Source organism: Haemaphysalis longicornis, unplaced genomic scaffold, assembly GCF_048455015.1.
Source record: "Haemaphysalis longicornis isolate Haplotype H1 unplaced genomic scaffold, Haemaphysalis longicornis Haplotype H1 scaffold_1, whole genome shotgun sequence".
NCBI classification, from domain to species: domain Eukaryota; kingdom Metazoa; phylum Arthropoda; class Arachnida; order Ixodida; family Ixodidae; genus Haemaphysalis; species Haemaphysalis longicornis.
The window spans coordinates 317,923,271-317,944,481 of NW_027526203.1; the positions used below are offsets into that span (position 1 = coordinate 317,923,271).

Below are 21,211 nucleotides of genomic sequence, written 5' to 3' on the forward strand. Positions count from 1 at the left end.
ACATAACTATTAACTGATAACATGCATAACTATTAACTGTAAGGAACAAGGAAAATAAAATATTTCGCATCTTCCGAAAATTGTGGCAGAATTGCTATCACTGCTTCCAATTTTCTGTTGTCTACATAAGAAGAAATAGCACTTAAAGAAATATGTAAATGTAGAACAAATATAAAAATATACGCTTAACAAACATAGAAGTAATGAACTAATTCACCTAAAATTAACAACGCATGGAGCGGACATTAAAACGTTAAAAGCACGAAAAAAAACAACTTGTGGGTGGACGTTTTATTTAATTGTCGCTTTTTAATTCAATATTGTTTTTCTTTTTTGCAAACATGCGACGGTTAGGGACAAATCTTAACACATCTGCCTTTTATACTGCGAGCAGCTTATCAACCGTCGCGTACTGCGGATAATTGCAGCAAAATTAATCACCCAAAAATACGTCAACAGAACATATTTTATATATCAACAGAATATATTACAGAATATACGCCAAAAAAGAATACATTTTGATCAAGGCAACAAAAGTGTCACTTCCAACAATATATGTACATTGATAAAGAAAGCCCGTTCTGCATGGTGCGATTTTACCTGCAAATTTGCTGCTGCTGCGCCGCTCCTGGGACAAAACGACCTATTTTTGTAGCCGTGGCAATAGATGGTTTTCCGCACAAAAGGCGCGGCAGCAGTAAATTCGCAGGTAAGTTCGCCACCTGTAGAGAGTGGAGGGGGGGGGGGGAGAGAGACAGAGAGACGAAATACAAATTCGTTAGTGCAATGCTTTCCGGCGGCGGCCCTGGTTGAATGGAGGTACTGTAGCAGCCAGGCCTGCGGTTTCGCCCGTGAATCTCCCCTAGTTTTTCTGAGCGGCGACTCTCCTTCGCGCCGCGGAGCGCGAGCTCGCAGAGCACCCCCGTGAATGAAAGCGTTAGGCGTGCCAGGAAGGAACGGGCCACCAAGGGAGTGTAGGTGCGCTTTCCGGACAGGACTTCTGGCGTCCTAGAAATAATCCTAGGATGGTTTCCGGCGCAGGTGTTTGTTTTGGCCGCCGTGCATGAAACAACGACGAAATTTCGGGGGCTGGGGGGCTGACCCCCCCTCCTCTCCTCCCTACGCCCCTGATTCCTTGGTATTCACTCTGTTACCATAATGGTTGTTGGTTCGCCTCGTTAAAAATAAAGACTATATACTGTATAAAAAATAATTAATTAATTAATTAATTAATTAATTAATTAATTAATTAATTAATTAATTAATTAATTAATTAATTAATTAATTAATTAATCTACAGTAATGAAGAATAAGCATGCCAAAAGCGTCCTTTTCAGCTTAGGAAACGAAACGCTAGCAGACGTAAAAGAATAAAACTACCTCGGTCATATGGTTAGTGCTGACCCGAACCACGAGAGAGGAATCCGGCGCATAATAGGTATGGGATGGGGAGCACTCAGCAATTACTCTCAAATAATGAAAAGTAAGCTACCTCTGTCACTCAAAACAAAAATATAGAACCAGTGCATTCTGCCGGTGATGACATACGGAGCTGAGACGTGTAACTAGGGTATACAAGAAGAAAGCAAACTTAGGTCGGCTCAACGGGCCATGGAATTAACAGATGTATAGCGCAAAAAAGACGAAGGACAAAGAATGCACGAGGACGAAGCGCTAGCGCTAGCGCTTCGTCCTCGTGCATTCTTTGTCCTTCGTCTTTTTTGCGCTATACATCTGTTAATAATGATCGACCAACTAGCCCAACAACGTACTTTACTGGGCCATGGAACGAATAATTATAGGAGCAACACTTAGGGACAGCAAACGAGCTTCCTGGATCAGGGAGCAAACCAGAATAGACGATATCATAGTTGAAATAAAGAAAAAGAAGTGGATTTGGGCTGGTCATGTAAAGAGACTATGTTTATTCTTTCTTCGATAAACATGGTCTTGGTGACTGCTCCGGCGCGACACCAACCACCGTCCACTCTACCACCAACCATCACCAAATGCTATACATCGACCGGAACGGCCGCTGCTCTAATAAAAGATTGAGAGAGCTTCGCGGTGCTGCTTAGTTATTGGCAAGGAGCGGTAGGCCGGTACTAATAATGTGGGCCAATTAAAGCTGATATTGCGGGTATCTGAGTATCAATGTTGCGGAAGTCACAGCGCGGACGATAGCAGCGGTTGATGTGTTAACTTAGCTTTGTAGCGGAGCAAGCAAATTGGAAATGATGTTTTTTATCCTTCTCACGGCTGAATCAAATACGCGCTCCATATTATTTCTAAGCACAGAAAGGGCCGAGGTATTCATTGATCAGTGACGCGTAAAAAAGCTTCACCATCCCTTCGTAAAGAAACTTGAAAGAAGCGCGAAAGCTTCGTCCAATCCAAGGAAAGTGCGTCCAATCGATCGTCGAACCTTCAGAGAACCCAATTGCAAACGAAGAACGAATACATGCGACGATTTTTCGCGCACTAAGTAAACGCATCTACGAACGATCTAAATGTATACCGATACGTAGTTCATAAGATAAAGGTATACTTCTGTACTCCTTCTTCATCATCGACACGAGAGCCGTTCCTTTTTCGCGATTTACAAGTAACCGCTTTGACACAATGGAATCCCGGTTTCACGCACGCGTCGTGTGTCCAGAGATATCATCAGCGCTTTTCAGTCGAGCAACCTGTCTATAGGGAAACGCATCAGTGTTTTGACAGGGCGCCACCGGTCCCACTAAGAAAGCTATCGCTTTAAAAACAGCTGGTTAACCATAGCTCTCACGTTCTGCGATTTCCAGCGCAGCTGTACTCCCGTACCTGTGCCATACACCTGGCAAATGTTACGCAGTACCTCCAAACAGATTATTACAGGGCGTCAGCTATTGAAGGAAGACCTAGGAGGAATCGCCTTGCCTGACATCACGTGTTAAGTCCACTGGAGTTGAGGACTCGCGCCGACAGATACCTCTCCGAAGAGCCAGTCTCCCGTGGTTGCAGAATGGGAGGGCCCATCGCCCCGGGAACGAAAACCATTATTCGTTTGAGGGCAGCCAGCGAATCCAGTTCCCCGTATTATGAAGGCGACGGCAGCGGCTGCTATAGGTTCACAACGACAAACACTGCATAACTCTGCTGCCGTTCTTTCAGGAAACTAAACCGCAAACTTTATTATAGACCTTCCTTTCCCAATATCTACTCTCCTTCTACTTACTGCTCCTCCACCCGTTTGATAGCCTCATCCTCTTTTCATTAGTTTCCCACCTTTTCTTAATCTTCGCCTTGCCTATTCTTCACGCCAACGCGCTAATGTGCCTCATCGCAACCTCTGTGAAGCGAAAGAAATATATACCGGCATATCCGCCCTATTTTGCCCCGACGCTCTCTGACGTAAATGAAACATATAAGCGAAACGATATGCGTGCACTATTCGTACCCTCTCTAGTGCGGCTTTCCGGATCATCGCAGTTCTTTAAGAAGTGATTACTCTTGAGTTGGTCAGTGTAATGCAAATTGTTTTCCCACAACTAGCGGTGTGAAAACAATTCATACACTCATAATATTGTGGGCGAACGCTTGCTTTGTGGGCAGTTTGAAATTTAGCACGTTGGTCTTCCAAGTTCCGGAGCCATTGAAACTATCCCGTCGAAAGAGTTCTGCAAAGTACTTTTACAGTGGTCACTACCAAGTCGACCCCTTGCCCTGTGCGAAATATTACGCACTTGCCTGCAAACGTTTTGGTAGGTTCCTGCGAGGTTGGAATTTCCAGTGAGAACGCTGGGGAAAGGTGGGACATTGTAAGACGATTAAATTGATTCAAGAGGGCAATCTGACGCCGTTAAGGATCAAACGCGCGTTTTGAAGCCAACTATATCAGCAAAACCGACGATCCAGAGTACCGAAAGTACCAACGCCCGAGACTCTAAAGCCACCTCACGAAAGCAACGTCCGTATCTCCTACGCCGGTCAATATAACCGCGTGCTTGTACATTCCGAAAACCAACAATTTCAGTTTTTAATCCCCGTACACTAATTAGTACTTAGCTTAATGACTTACACAATCCATTAAATAAAAAAAACATGAGAAGAACTCGCACAACAAGGAATGCGGCGGTAAAGATGAAAGTGTGGTGCCACTGAACCGCTCCTAACAACTGTGAACCGGCACTTACCAGGACCAACCGCTTTCCGTCGACTTCTTCGAATTTTTCCTTCTTGCAAGCACGCGTGCCAAAGCAGGGCTTTACGTTGTGCATGGCCACTGCGTTCCTGAATAGTGCGTCAATTGTGTCCATTCCTTTGTACTGCGACTTCGTGACGTCGGGCGTATATCGAACGAATGGAGCGCCGATCTCGCTGGACAGAGGTCCTGCCTGCGTTGTCGCAAAAAAAACGGGGCAGTTTTCTCAGTGGGCGCCACGATGTCAATACCAGGCTGTGCGCAACAGTGGACTTCAGCATACGATGAGCAAAAGTAGCGTTTGTGGGGCAGACCAAACCTTAGGTAATGGACACAGCCCTATAATTAAGGTAACCCTGCAATACCTTTTTCGACTTTTTTTCTAAATGTTAAATGGTTTCATAACACAGTCAACAGACACATCCAGTACTTAGACTATGGAGTAACAAAGTGCCTCAGCCAAAAATTACTGTTATATGCCTATCAGATAACTTGTAAACCCGCTCAAACGATTTTTCTTTCTTTCACGAGTCTAGGCGTTCTTCGAGTGCTCGAATTACATCATTACAGCAATGTAGCGACTATGGGCCGCTTCCTTTCTGTTGCAGCAATAAACGCACCCGATAGCCACTTAAGAACAACGCCACAATGCAAAGCAGAAACGGAAGGCGGGTAGTTCTGCTGCGACGAGCAAATCACGCTGTGCCGCTCTGTGCTCATGGTAACTATAGCTTTGAGAATGTTTCCAGAGGTGAAGGAAAGAGCAAAAGCGTTTATCGGAAGTGGTGCAGGGTCCCTTTAATTGAGAACTAGTGAACGCGGTGCATATTTTTTATCCCTCAGCTGGTGGACCCGTGGTACTGTTAAAGTGCACCCTTAACAGACAAAGTCATTACTTCACATGAACAAAACAGGCCACATAAAGTGCCTGGCACTTTTGTCTGCCTCATTTGCCAATCCTTACGCCCAAAATGAAAAGCTTTAGTTCGATCCCTAGCAAGCTATACCTACCGAGCGTTAGCAGCTGCTTACCAGACCCGTCTACGTCCTAAAGGATGTAATCTCATTATAGAGTGGCCGTCCACCTTTAAAGTTAATCGGTTTCTGCCCCTATCGATGATCACGGATTTTTATAGTAGATGATTTGTACCTTAAGCCAATTCGTTCACGTTGCGTAGATATATATGTGGATAAATAAAAACCGTGCAGCTTTCAACGCGCAGTAAATGCGGGAAGGGTGCACTCTGTTTGTTTAGTTTGAATCATGAGCCTAAAAAGCTCACAGTTGAAAGCAAAAACAAAGCCATCAAGCGTGCTTGTTCCCGGGCAGTAGCTGCACAATGCGGTCGAAAACGTGCGAAAGCGAAGGTCTACGAGCCGGAAGAAGTGAAAGGTAATCTATGCAAGCCCTCCATTCGAGGCCTAATCACATAACGTCTTGTTCATATTGTGATTAAAAGAAAGCCAGCCTTTCATGCTTACCCAAATGACATTTTGCTTTCGGACACGGGCCCACGGTCTCTGCACAATTATGTAAATTGGCAGGGTGAAAATGTCGTAAATAGAGACAAGCAACCGGAATAGAAACCCAAGTAGCATGGCTTCTTACTGCCGGTGACTCTGTGTTAGAAAGTGCAAGAAAAAAAGAATCCGCAAAGAGGTTGGCGAAAAGAAACAGTGCGTAGCTTCAACAAACAAAACATGCGTCTTGTAACCACAGTATTGAACATAGAGTGGTCTTTGTCAGCCAAATATGCTACGCTCAGCTACAGATTATACCGACGCACACAGTTCAGGGTAACACAAAAGAGAAAATGAAGTTCACCTGTGCCTGAGAAAGTCGTGCACATGACGTGCGAAAATCGATCCTGCGACAGAGCAATCCTGCAAGCATGGTGACGAGCAGGCATACAAACGAACCGGCATTGCTTAGCTAGCATGGCGCGAGCAGTTTTTACCCGCCTTGGTAAGTTGCCGCGTATGTATTCTCACGAAGCCAAAGACGACGCAGTTGTCTTCAAGGAAAACAAGTTTATTGGAGCGAACTTGTGCTCCCCTAACAACTCAAAGAATACGGAGGCGGCGAAGCAGCAGTCAACAAAGTGACGTGCGCAGGCGAGCATCGGTTAGTCGAATGCTGCGGCGTCTGCTCTGTCGGCGTTTATCACTCAGTGCAAGGGTTCCTCGAACAGTCGAATAGCATACAGAACACTGTATATCAAAGAAGATTATTCTAGGATGGTGATGTTAGTTCGAAACACTCTCCCCGTCAAAGGAGATGACACATGCGGCATAAAGAATGGAACATGCGCTTCACTTGGCCCACGGATAACACAGAAAACATACCCCGGTGCAGCCGGTCGGCAAAGACAAAACACAAACAAACCCAAAACATGGTTCATGGCAGTATGTTCCCTGCTGGGTTCCAAAGATGAGGCTTTTGTTTCTGGGCATCAAATTACTATAGAAAAACTAGTGCCCTTCCACTCTGTGAAAAGGGAAGACCTGCGAAACTGCGTGCCCTCCACGGAGTTCGCGAAACAAGACAAGTTTGTTTTGTTTCGCGTGAATAAAATTTCGAAAGACCCGAACTTTATCCTAGCGGACAAACGCAGAGCTGTCTCTTTCCCGCCCATGTCGTACGCATCTTACTGTGTGTAACACGCCTGTGCTACTAACACTGAGGACATGGGACCGGTCGCATTGGGCTGTCGACGGCCCCGTTTAAACCTCACGCCAACAGAAACCTTGGGGTGCGCGTGCCCGCCCTTCCTTCCCACGTCCCTCCCTCCATTCCCGACCCGTGCGCGCATAAACCGGCAACCGGTCATGAGCGGGTGCGTAGAAATGAAAGACATGTCGCTCTGACATTGCAACCGATGGCTTTGCTGTCCCCCGAAGAAGCCAAATTCCGTATTTCTGAAAATAGGCACTCCCTAATTCACTTCAATGCACGAAGCCTTAAGAAAAACCTAGACACGATTGAATGTTTCATAGATACGCTCAACCACTCCTTTTCCTTCATATGTATATCTGAAACATGGCTCTCTAAATCTGACAGTAATATGTACAGTTTCCCGTCGTATCAAACAGAGTATTGTCATAGAATTTCGGATAGTCATGGAGGTACAGCAGTTTTCATTTCTCCTAATATACCGTATACACGCAGACATGATCTGTCGTTTACCATAAATCTTCGTGAATCGGTGTGGGTTGAAACAGATCGATCATTCCTTCCACATGGTAAAAATTTTGTCATTGGCTGCATTTATCGTTCCCCGTCATCTTCCTTCACTGAATTCTTGCTCAACCTAGATACAATCCTATGCCAGATATCACTTGAAAATAAAGACGTTCTGTTAGTAGGTGACATAAGCATTAACTTACTGGACACCGAATCTAACTTGTACGCTGCTTATACAGACTGCTTTTCTGGATTTGGATTTTAATCTCTAATACATGCACCTACAAGATGCGTGCGCAATGGTCCTCGCGCGTTAATAGATCATGCACTATCTAACATATCACCCCAACCATTTTCAGCTGTTCTTTAAACAGATATCACGGATCATTTTCCTGTTTTGCTTATTTTTGACGCTGACGTAACGAGAGTACGCAACTACCACATTACTTCCGTGTTTGACGCAGTTAGATTTAAAGAAGCTATCGTGGCGACCGACTGGTCTATCATTAATTCGATAGATAATGCAGAGGAAGCACTGCAACGTTTTTCCTGTGAATTCTTAAAAGCCGTTTCATTAAGTACCACAACGGTTAAATGTAAAAAAAGATTCAGTTATCCGCACAATCCATGGATGACTAAAGGGCTGTTAGTAGCATACGAAAAAAAGATAATCGGAACAAGAAAACGAAAAGACAGCCCTTTAATTCCAATCTAGCTAAGCGGTACAAGAAATACTGCGGCCTCCTGAACATTCTCTTAAAACGGGCGAAAAAACGGCGCTATGAAAATAATTTTTTAAACACAAAAACGACCCCAAGAAACAATGGAATATGTTGAATACCTTCCTTAACACGGCTACAGTTAAGGCTTCACCAAACATTTTCACCAAAAATTACCCACAATGGAATAACCGTGACGGAACCCACTCACATCGCTAATGCCTTTTACGATTATTTTTTGTCCGTTTATAACAATACCCGCATGTCCTTGAATGAACAACTTGGTTTGCGCCGTGCTAGCCAATCATTATTTTTATTTCCAGTTAGAGCGGAAGTGCTCTCTACGCTTGGTACGCTGAAAAACAGTAGCCCAGGTCTAGATAATATTTCTATTCGTCATTTGAAGCTAGTTTCCGATTTAGTCGTAAATACACTCAGTCACATAATAAATCTTGTCTTTAAGTCTGGCACTTTTCCATCTTTTCTGAAGAATTGATTGATTGTAAGGTTTAACGCGCCGACGCAACGCAGCCGATGAGGCGCGCCGTAGTGGAGGGCTCCGGATTAATTTTGACCACCTGGGGATCTTTAACGTGCGCCGAAATTTCGTACACACGGGCATTTTTGCTTTTCGCCTCCATCAGAAAAGCGGCCGCCACGGCCGGGAATCGAACCCGCGACCTCGTGCTCAACAGCGCAACGCCTTAGCCACTGAGCCACCGCGGCGGGTCTTTTCTGAAGAAAGCAAAAGACGTACAGCCGGTAAAAGGCTTGTCTATAACACAGCGTTCGTACTCTCAGCCCTATCCTGCCCCGCCGGAGCGGGATTTGAATAAAACTACTGCGGAATTCTGAAGTCTTAGCCCTTCGCTTTTGCCTCCGACATGTTTGGAACGAGTATGTTTCGGCAGTTTTCGGATGTAGCTGGTTGAAGTTGAAATCGCTGTTATAGACAAGCGTTTTACCGGCTGTACCTGTTTTCAAAAAAGGTGGTAGGTTATTAATATCCCATTACCGCCCAATTTCTATTCTTTCTTGTCTAAGCAAACCAATCGAACAGATATTTGCCAAACGTCTGAACAGCTACTTGAATAAATTTAATCTACTGAATCCATGGCAATTCGGTTTCCGGTCCGGACGTTCGCCCAACCTAGCATTACTTTCCCTAACGGATTTAATTAAAAAATCTATTGACTCTGGAAATTTTGTGGGTTCAGTTTTTTTTTTGGACTTTACAAAGGCGTTTGACAAGATTAATCATAATATCTTGTTTAAAAAATTGGAAGCTTATGGCATAACAGGACCACCACTAATATTTTTGAAAAACTATTTACTTAACAGACAATACTCTTTATATGTGGCGAACGCTTTTTCTGAAACTACAACATTTAACCAAGGTGTGCTCCAGGGGTCAATTTTAAGTCCTTTACTCTTTATTTTCTATAATAATGACCTTCCGGATTGCGTTAATTCTTCCCATTGCGTCTTGTATGCGGATGATACAACCATTTCTTCGTCTGATAAATCATTAATTTGTGTCCCGTCATTCTTGAATGCAGTACTAATTAACGTTGTAAAGTGGTGCCGCGACAACTATTTTGTGATTAACCCTGGAAAACCTAAATTCATGGTCTTTTGTTCTTATCAGAAACCCATCACATTTTTTCGGAATCAAACCTTGGACCTCATTTAATCACAACTTGCGACGATGTTACATTCCTTGGTATTCACCTCGACCTTCACCTTACATTTTGTTCTCATTTTTCTAATCTCAAGCAGGAAACGGCTTTCGGCATACGAGCTTTCATTAAGGCTCGCCGCTTTTCTCCTGATACAGCTTTATTATCTTTGTATTTTGCTCTCGTTCACAGCCATTACGCCATTTTCATTACGCCATTGTCTCATGGGGCAACACGTACTCTTCTCACGTTACACCTGTGCAATATATTCAGAACCAATGTATTCGAATTATAACATTTAGTTCCTGTCGCTCCTCTGCCTCAGGGCTACTGCGTCAGAATAACATACTATCAAAGCACTATTTCACTATAACTTAGGAATGTCTTTTTTTTTTGCAAATTGCTGCATTACAACCTTTCATACAACCTTATCGATGTTACTATTTTGCGCTGCAAAATCGCCACTGGGTTTCCAAGCAATAACAATTTCTTACTACCGACTGTTCACACCAATTACGGGAAGAAAACCACTTGTTTTGCAGCTGTCACATTTTGTAATAATTTAACAATGGCTATTAAATCATCCCCGTCCTTAACTTGCTTTAAAAAATCTCAGAGAATTTCTTTTGCTGTAATAAATACCTTGTTTTTTTTGTTCTTATTTATTGCGTATTTTCCTGGTGTTCTCATGGGCCTTTGTTTCTTATTTTGTTATTCACGAATTGATTGAACAACTTCTTTTGTTAGGTCCGGCTACGTTGTTGAGTGTATGTATACGATAGGGTAATTTTCCTTGTCATTTTACACTGCGTACTGATCCGATGGGCTCTTGTGCCCAATCGCTGCTTCCATGCAATGATCGTATGTATTTAAAATCGAGGGTCCCCTTTCAGTCTCTTGACTCTGGGACCCTCGTTTGTATACCAATATGTTTGTATTGCTTTTGTGAAATAAACTTTCACTTTCAAAAAAAAGCCCTGTAAGCTGAACAAGTGATATTATCCCACATCGGCGTTCCAAACGGGCCAGTTGCTGTTCATCCGGGAGGGATTCACAGCTACTCGACCAGCTGGAACTTGAGGCGGAAACTGCGGCGGCAGCGGCTTTCCGTTGTTTTTGCTCCCATTCCCGCTTTTGTTCGAGCTGACGCTTCTTCAGCTTCCGCTCTCCTTCCTCCAAACAAACAACATGCGTCCGTCCCATAGCGAGTTAATACCTCGAAGGCATCGACTTTTAGTCTAGCGGACACACACATGAGTGTCCCTTTCGTTGCCCAGTCGTAGGCATTTATTTTCTGTGCAACACATCAACCAAGGCCCAAACCACTCGATTGCGGAGGACATCTGACGGGGCGCATTGAGCCATGAGGCTCCCGCGTTTAAACCTCCCACCGCCACAATGGTTGCGTCATCAGTAGCGGCATTAAGTCATGCTGTGCGCGCATGCGCCGTGCATGCATGCTCCACCCCCGACCCGTGCATGGCTAAACCGCAACCGTGGATAAGCGCATAATTAGGCGTGAAATAGACCGGTGAATGGAGAGAGAAAGACTTTATATGCGATTAGACTAAAATCTATTATCATTCTTCCGCCAGAAGAACTAGAACCAGCTGGTCAAGGAGGGCCGCCGACGCGACAATGTCGCCCGGAATGGCTTTTAACTTTCAAGCTAAAGAATTATGTGCTCACACCGGCGTTCCAACGGGGCAAGTTGCTTTCAACCGGCAGGGACCCGCAGATAATGGGCGAGGTGGAATTTGAGGCGGCAACGGCCGCGGCTACATTCTCGGCGGCGTTGGCGGCGACTTTCGGGCGTTTTTACACCCATTCACGCTCCTGTTGATTCTCCGCAAGCATCTGATAACGGCGCTACGGCCGTTGTTGATAACCGTTGTGAAACTGAGGTCGGCGGTGGCAAGGAGGAGACCCGAAGCGGCGCCGAGAAAATTGGCTTCACCGGAATGAAAACTGGGGGGGTGAGACATATACTGCTTCGAAGTAAAACTAGCAACGACCTATATTTCGGTCGTCCCTGTCGTTGTCGCCGTCGTTGCAGTTCTTGTCATTTTCGTTGCTGTTATTGTCCTCAGCACATCGTAAACATATCCTCAACGTCACTGATTTTCCCCCTCACTCCATCGCGCTCGAAGCAGTGCATTTTCTTTTATTTCAAAATACTGCAGCCAAGATTAGGGCTATAGCAGGAGTGGGTACAAAGTAATGAGTACAGTGCAGATATAGGATAACACAGAATCCATATTTTCACGTAGCCAAGGACGTCGCAAGTTTCTTCAGAGGACAAACGTTTATTGGAGCGAACTCGTGCTCCGCTAAGAACTCAAAGAATACACAAGCGGTGACGGAGCAGTCAACAACGTGACGTGCACAGACAGGCGTCGGCGAATCGGATGTCGCGGCGTCTGCCCTGCGAGCATTCATCTTTCGCCGTGGTTGTTTCTCGAACCGTCGAATGACATCGAGAACACTGGAGATCAAAGAAGATTATTCTAGTCTAGTGACGACGGGGCTAAACACTCTCCCTACCAAATAAGATTGCCCGTGCGGCATACAGAATAAAGAGAAGGGAACACGCGCTTCGCTTTGAAAACAGAAAAGACAGCTGGGCGCGGCCAGACGCTGGCAACAAAACACACAGGTAAACAAAACAAAAGGCATACTTCGTGGCAAAATTATGATCTAAGCCGGGTTTAAACAAAAACTACAAATGGCAAATCAATACAAACCAGTCAGATTGAAGCAGAAGGTACATAGTTGTTCAATTTTAAGGTTTTGATTATTTTCACACACACCACTCACTATAACACAAGGCAAAGATGGATTGGAGAAATGTGACGGGGTGAGCACTAGCACGTCTCTGCGGCTGTCAAAAAATGTTGCTGCGGTAGCGCACTAACAGTGCCAGGCAAAGCATTTCACCACTCTAATCTGCGAGGAAAGAAACTATGTTTAAATGTACCCGTTCGGGCATATATTGGTGTAATTAAGGTTGTGATGGCTCCGCGTTGATGATAGCCTGGAAAACTTGAAGTAGGTATCGCTGCGTGGGTGATACCTACTTCAAGTTACAACGGCAAGTGCAAAATAAGCAATTCAGCACCCAAATTCAGATATCTTTAGTCATGGAGAACCCGACGACTGCCTATCTGACTGTGCCTTGCATTTGAACCGTTTGAGTTCACACAATTTATAGCCCTCTATGGTAGACAACAGGCATTAGTCCCTCACCATGCAGCAAGCAACGGACTTGTTCAAAGAAGCAACGCAACGATCCTCAGAGTGCTGAGAAAACTTTGCAATTATGTGCCAACTCCTTGGGACCAAAAACTGTGCCGCAGCTTCTGCTGTGAACAGTATCATCAAATAAGTTCGCAGTTTTCTCCTTTTGAATCGTTGCGTGGCCTACGTTATTTCCAGAAGTTTCGGTGTCCAGCAGTCACAACACTGGAAACAAAGCTTCTAGACTATCTCCTGTAACATTAAACAGCGGCTCAGTAAAGTGCACCCAAGCGCTACAACACAATCGCAAACGTTTAAATGGCCAAAGACATTGTGATGTAACCTTAAAAGTATGTTAATATGTATGCCTCCTGGTAGTTGGATTATTTAATAGGCTGATGATGTTATTATTATATTATTATTATTATTATTAATATTATTATTAATAATGCGTGCGGCGTGCAGACCTCGAGACTGAGGAATCAGTCTGGCTTGAGGTAGGCCTCAAGAGGGGCGAGAAGCTGCTCATCGGTGCATTCTATATAACCCCGGATATCTTACCTGCTGAATATAATCTCAAGCTCACATCTATTGAAAATGTTTCCAATTCACACTCCAACCATAAGCTAATTATACTTGGGGACTTCAACACCCCAGGTATTCACTGGAACAGTCTTTCATTTCAGCATAAAAACCATTACGCAGCGCAGAAATGCACCATGTTATTAGATTTTCAATCATTCACCTCCTTGCAGCAGTTCTGCCACATAGAAAACTTCTGTGGTAATGTCCTAGATGTGTGCTTCTCGAACTTGAAAAACGTACAAGTGTGTGCCTCCGAAATATCTCTTGTACGCCCCGACAAGTTTCACCCCCCTCTTATTGTCTCTATCTCTGTCGCTGCCCAGCATTGCTATGGTGGTGTTGACGATTGTGCAGTCCCGCGATATGCTTTCAAGCGTGGAGATTATGTTGGGCTCTATCACTTTTATTCATCTGCTGAATGGTCTAGTGTTTTTGATGTCAATGATGTTGACGAACAGGTTCGACGTTTTACCGAAATTGTCAGGAGTGGCATGGAAAAGTACATCCCTTTTTATAAGCCTGTTCATTCCAAATTTCCCCACTGGTTCTCTAAAGAACTTCGAAGTTCGCTTAAACTTAAGGACAGTGCCCACAAAAAGGCCAAGCGGTCTGGGCTTGACAAGTGGAAAGCGGATTTTAGTCGGTATCGCTCACTTTGTAAAAGCCTCTACCGGCGTGACCACCAGCTCTATATAGAGTCGTTAGAGGCTTCTGCGTCTCAGAAACCGGCTGACTTCTGGAGGTATGTACGCGGCCGTTCTAAGGCGTCTAAAGAACACATTAGTCTGATTAATTCCGATGGGGAACAGGTTGAGGATGTCGCCACGAGCTTTGCTCAGTACTTTCATTCTGTCTTTCAACTGCCAGATGGTCCCGACGAACGCCTATCGTTTAATAATATGTCTAATTTTAGTACACTTATGTTTGATGAAAAACTTGTCAATGATAGCCTTAAACGGATGAAACCGTCATTTTCCTGTGGTGCAGACGGAATTCCAGCAGCCCTCATGAAGGCTTACGGCAACATTTTTGTGCCTGTCTTAACTTCCATTTATAATAACTGTTTGCTTTTCGGTAAATTTCCTCGTGCATGGAAGATTGCTCGAATTTTTCCAATATTTAAGTCTGGTGATAAGTCAGCCGTTACCAACTATCGCCCAATCTCACTCCTTTGTGTCGCCTCAAAACTCTTTGAGTCAGCTCTGCACAACATTCTTGCTGCCTGCGTCAAGAACGTTCTGATACCAAATCAGCACGGCTTTTTCTCGGGTCGATCGACGGTTACAAATCTTGCAAGCTTCATGACTCAGGCTTCGGCTGCAGTTTGTGAAAACGGCCAGTTGGATGTAATTTATTTTGACCTCAGTAAGGCGTTTGATGTAGTGAACCATAAATTATTAATTAACAAGCTTACTATCTCCGGTGTTGATGCAAGTCTTGTTGCCTTGTTGTCCAACTATCTCCTTGACCGGTCCTTTTACGTAGATGTAAACTTCAAAAGGTCTAGTGTTTACACTGCAACGAGTGGTGTACCTCAGGGTTCTGTGCTGGGTCCACTATTGTTTTCTATCTTTATCAATGATGTGTCAACAGTGTTAGCAAAATCTTCATTTCTTCTCTATGCTGATGATGTCAAACTATTTAGGCACATTAGCAGTTTTCAGGACTGCTGTGCCTTGCAGAGGGATGTGTCGGAATTATCGGTCTGGTGCAGCAAAAACTGTCTAATTTTAAATCCAGCTAAAACAAAGGTTGTCACGTACAGCCGGAAAACCCATCGTCTACTGTTTTCCTACAGTATAGCGGGAGCTCCGTTGCAAAGGGTTGAGGAGATTAGGGACCTCGGGGTTCTTTTCGACAGTACCCTCTCTTTTTCTTCTCATATTAGGCTCATCACCCGGCGAGCACTCCGAAGTCTTGGAAATGTGTGTCGGATTACAAAGGAATTCTCTTCTCCAGATCCATTTCTAATGCTATACAATGCAATATGTATCCCCCAGTTAGAATATGCTTCTGTTGCCTGGAACGGCATCTCCAAATCTAGTAGTGAATTAATAGAACGTGTGCAGAAGAAGTTTTTATCCATATTTAAGCACCGTCATCACAATCACAGTTCGGGTCCTGATTCTGACTTACCCATAGTTCCTTCCATTCCTTCGTTGACCTGCAGACGTATGCGTGCAGACCTTACATTTCTTCACAAAATTGTTCATGGTGACCTTTCTTGCGCAGACCTGCTTAACTGTTTAGAGTTTAGTGTTCCACAGAGGCCCACCAGGTCGCATCGCCCTTTCTTGACCGCTGCGCGCAACTCCAATCATTCTCCTGTGCGCAGAATACAGAATTGCTACAACCGCTTCTCTGAACGCCTTGACATCTTTCAAAGCTCCTTTACAATTTACCGTACTGCTTTGTTGAACACAGTATGTTAAACATCTATGATATCTCTGTCGTTCGTTTTTCTTTTTTTTATTGCTGAAATTTGGTTTCTCTGTGGTTCTGTTTAACCACTATAGTTGCCTGTTTTTGAAACTGTTTACTTATCATGGTTGTCTTATCATTTGTCTCTATACTTTGTCATTGTTCTTGTCGTCTTACTGTTAAACTTTGTTCTCTGCTTGTTGTGTATTCATTATAATAAGCTGAGCCACAAAGGCATCTTCTTTTTCTTTTTTACCTGTACCCAGGCTCCGCCTGTGCTTTATTTCTGTAATTTTCGCTACTTCAATTTGTGTGTGTTGTCGCTTGTTTATTTCTTTCAATATGTTTCTTGTATTTTGTTTTCATGTAACTATCCGTGCGCCAGCACCCAGGCCTCTGGCTGTTCCTGGGCACGTAAATAAACATGATTGATTGATTGATTGATTGATTGATTATTATTATTATTATTATTATTATTATTATTATTATTATTATTATTATTATTATTATTATTCACCGAGCTTGTTCTTGTTCCTGGTTATTCATGTATTGTGCTGATACTGCGACTGTAATTATCGTAGAATTTTTCTTTTTCTGCCGTTTTTATCATTAAAAGTTGCCACATTCACTTCATGCGTCCATTTGAAACTGAAAATGTACGCTTCCAGAATCTTGTAAAAACTTTCTTCTTTTCACTCACCCTTCCGTATAGTTATGCTTATTGTAAGATGTCTTCTTGCAACTGACCAGACATTACAGTTTCTATTGATTGTGTAATGTTGCCTAAAATTACACTATGGCATTTTTACTCTTCTGTGAAGTTGTAGTTTCTTCTTATTTTTTGCTCACTCACTGTTCTTTTACCAGCTGTTGATGCATTTCATTGCTGTCTTATACCTTTTCTGTGCGCCAGCACGACTTGATTGTGTAAAGTCGGTTGGATTGCACTATTTTATTTCTAATCTTCTTTGCCGTTTTTTGTAGGTCTTTCTTTCTTTTCTTTTTTTTTGCTCACTGAGTGTTTATTAGCAAATTGTTGATGTACTACAGTGCTGCATTTTCCCCTCCGAGTGCTCCAGCACGAAGGCCTCCGCTGTTCCTGGGCACTATAATAAACATTGATTGATTGATTGATTGATTGATTGATTGATTATTATTATTATTATTATTATTATTATTATTATTATTATTATTATTATTATTATTATTATTATTACTCAAAGAACGTGCGCACAGAAAGATGAAGCGCTCTGGTGCGAATCAGTTCGCTCAGGAGTTCCGGCGCCCACGTGCCCTATGCAAAATATTGCACAAGCGTGATCATGCTTTGTACCTGGCGTCAGTTGAAGCTAAAGCAACTCATCAGCCGGGTGCCTTCTGGAAATACATTCATTCTAGATCTAGTACAACGAAAGAACCTATTCGTCTTCTGGATTCCAACGGCGATGAGGTTGCAGATGCGGCCGACTGCTTTGCTCGTCAGTTTTCTTCTTTGTTTGGGCTTAGCGGTGGTAGTGATGACGGCAGCGTCTCTTGTCACCAGGACGGTAACTCCGCTTGTTTCCAATTGGATGAGAACATCGTGCGGACCAGCATCAAGCGGCTAAAGCCCTCGTTGTCTTCTGGGCCAGATGGTATTCCTGCTGCAATTCTAAAAACGTATGCAAATATATTCGTTCCTGTGTTCACCTCAATATTTAATAACTGTCTCCGGTCTGGCACGTACCCTCGCTCATGGAAAATTTCTCGTGTATTCCCTGTTTTCAAGTCAGGCCCAAAAACTGACCCCATGAACTATAGGCCAGTGTCGCTCCTTTGTTCTGCCTCTAAAATATTCGAGTTATCTCTTCATGCGGTCTTGTCTTTCTCACTTAAACACGTCCTCATTCCTAATCAACATGGCTTCATGCGTGGTCGCTCAACTTCCACAAACCTCGCATGCTTCATGGAGCAGGCTGTCCCAGCAGTCGTTGGTAGAAGCCAGCTTGATGCGGTCTACTGTGACATGAGCAAGGCCTTTGATGTAGTCAACCACTCGTTATTGCTTGCCAAGCTCATTCTGTTAGATGTTCACGCTTCTTTAGTGGGTCTTATACGTTGCTATCTCCAGGAGCGATATTGCTATGTAAGTGTTAACGGTCAAACATCATTTAGATACAAAGCAACAAGTGGTGTACCCCAGGGCTCCGTTCTGGGCCCCCTTCTTTTTTCCATTTTCATTAACGATGTTGCTTCTGCCATTCAAAATTCATCTTTTTTGTTGTATGCTGATGATATGAAAATCTCCAGAGAAGTGCGTAATGTTCAGGACTGTAATTATCTTCAGGCTGATATCGTGTCATTCCATCGTTGGTGCACCAAAAATGACCTAATTTTGAACCCCTCAAAAATGAAAGTTGTCTCCTATAGTAGAAAAACTCAACAGCTGCAATACTCTTATAAAATTGCAAGCACTGCATTGCCGAGGGTGACTGAAATTAGAGACTTGGGAGTACTATTTGATTCTTCTCTGACTTTCTCTTCCCACGTTACACAAATTACCCGTCGCTCTCTTCGATGTCTGGGTGCTGTTTGCAGATATTCTAGAGAGTTTAAAGGTCCTCTTCCTTTCTTCAAGTTGTATTCGGCTCTCTGCTTACCTCTTCTTGAATACGGCTCTGTTGTTTGGAATGGAACTTGCAAGTCCAATAATGACCGTATCGAAAGAGTTCAAAATAAGTTCCTCTTTATCTTTAAGCACCGCTTCCGTCATGTGCAAGAAGACGCTAACGGCAGTGTGCCTTTTCTGAAAAGTCTTCCTTCCCTTCGGTGTCGACGAATGCGAGCTGATATTATCTTTCTTTATAAACTTCTTCATGGGGATATTTTGTGTGACGACTTGATTACACTTATCAATGTCAACTTGCCGAACAAACTTTTCCGAACATTTCGAACTTTTAGAACAGATGCTTTAAGTAGAAGACGCTCGTCCATCTGCAGAATACAATGTGCATATAATGAATATTCTGATCGTCTTGATATATTCCAGAGCTCTTTTTCTTTGTTCTCAAACGACTTGAAAACTGTTGTAGCTTAAGTGCCTTTATGTCATTGCAAATTTATGTGCCGTATTTATTTTAGGCAAATCATGTTCTTGTTTGTTTGTTTTTCACATTTCCTGGTTTTGCGTTGCTTGAATTTCTGTAGGTTTGAGTGCCAGTGCTTGTAATGCTGAGCTTCTTTCAAAGTTGAAACTTCCGAACATTTTGTTATAAAACCTTCGTTTTATGCGTATAACGTATCTCTGTCATGTTCAGTGAGTATTTCCTGTTTTTCACGTGCCTTGAACATTTCTCTGTCCGAGTGTCATGGCTTGCAACGCTAGGTCTCCTGTTTCTTTTCTTTTCTTTTCTTTTTTTTTGCTGTGTTGCTTTCTGAGATTACTGTAACTATCTTTGCTTTATTGTTTCTTTCATGCATACGGTTTTGTGTGTTGTGTTGTCTTGATTTTAGTTTGTTTTTATGTATTTTTTGTATATGGTGTACCAGTACCAAGACCCTAGGGTTGTTCCTGGGCACCGAAAATAAAGGTTGATTGATTGGTTGATTGATTGATTATGCTTACGGCAACATTTTTGTGCCTGTCTTAACTTCCATTTATAATAACTGCTTACTTTTAGGTAAATTTCCTCGTGCATGGAAGATCGCTCGAATTTTTCCAATATTTAAGTCTGGTGATAAGTCAGCCGTTTCTAACTATCGCCCGATCTCACTCCTTTGTGTCGCCTCAAAACTCTTTGAGTCAGCTCTGCAGAAAGTTCTTGCTGCATGCGTCAAGAACGTTGTGATACCAAATCAGCACGGCTTTTTCTCGGGTCGATCGACGGTCACAAATCTTGCAAGCTTTATGACACAGGCTTCGGCTGCAGTTTGTGAAAACGGCCAGTTGGACGTTATTTATTTTGACCTCAGTAAGGCGTTTGATGTGGTGAACCATCAGTTATTAATTAACGAGCTTGCTAAGTCCGGTGTAGACGCCAGCCTTGTTGCCTTGTTGTCCAACTATCTCTTTGACCGGTCCTTTTATGTAGATGTTAACTACAAAAAGTCTAGTGTTTACCCTGCAACAAGTGGTGTACCCCAGGGTTCCGTGCTGGGTCCATTATTGTTTTCTGTCTTTATCAATGATGTGTCAACAGTGTTAATAAACTCTTCTTTAATTCTCTATGCTGATGATGTCAAACTATTTAGGCACATTAGCGGTGTTCAGGACTGCTGTGCCTTGCAGAGGGATGTGTCGGAATTATCGGTCTGGTGCAGGAAAAACTGCCTAATTTTAAACCCCACTAAAACAAAGGTTGTCACCTACAGCCGGAAAACCCACCGTCTGCTATTTTCTTACAGTATTGAGGAAGCTCCTCTGCAAAGGGTTGAGGAGATTAGGGACCTAGGGGTGCTTTTCGACAGTACCCTCTCTTTTTCTCCTCATATTAGGCTCATCACCCGGCGAGCACTCCGAAGTCTTGGAAATGTGTGTCGGATTACAAAGGAATTCTCTTCTCCAGATCATGCTATACAATGCAATATGTATACCACAGTTAGAATATGCTTCTGTTGCCTGGAATGGCATCTCCAAATCTAGTAGTGAATTAATAGAACGTGTGCAGAAGAAGTTTTTATCCATATTTAAGCACCGTCATCACAATCACAGTTTTCATCCTGATTCTGACTTACCCATAGTCCCTTCCATCCGATCCTTGAACTGCAGACATATGCGTGCAGACCTTACATTTCTTCACAAAATTGTTCATGGTGACCTTTCTTGCGCAGACCTGCTTAACTGTTTAGAGTTTAATGTACCACAAAGGCCCACCAGGTCGCATCGCCCGTTCTTGACCGCTGCGCGCAACTCCAATCATTCTCCTGTGCGCAGAATACAGAATTGTTACAACCGCTTCTTTGAACGCCTTGACATCTTTCAGAAATCCTTTACAATTTACCGTACAGCGCTGTTGAATACAGTATGTTAAACACCTATGATATGTCTGTCGTTCTTTTTTTTTTCTGGAATTTGGTTTCTTTGTGGTTGTGTCTATCCAACTGATAGTTGCCTATTTTTGAAACTGTTTACTGTCATTTGTTCGTCTTATCATTTGTCTCTACACTCTTGCCGTTGTTTTTGTTGTATTACTGTCAAACTTTGTTGCTCTGTCTGTCGTGTGGC

General features: G+C 43.3%; 1 protein-coding gene across 1 annotated transcript in view; it reads right to left on the reverse strand.

The window, feature by feature from the left end:
- Positions 1 to 5,782, reverse strand: part of LOC144151073 (long-chain-fatty-acid--CoA ligase 4-like) — a 110,545-nt gene extending 104,763 nt beyond the window's left edge. The window contains exons 1-2 of the mRNA XM_077682294.1: positions 5,666 to 5,782; positions 4,176 to 4,376 (exon numbers count right to left, since the gene is read on the reverse strand). Of these exons, the coding sequence (XP_077538420.1) occupies positions 4,176 to 4,376; positions 5,666 to 5,782 (318 nt within the window). The remainder of the gene's footprint in view (positions 1 to 4,175; positions 4,377 to 5,665) is intronic.
- Positions 5,783 to 21,211: the final 15,429 nt, after the last annotated feature.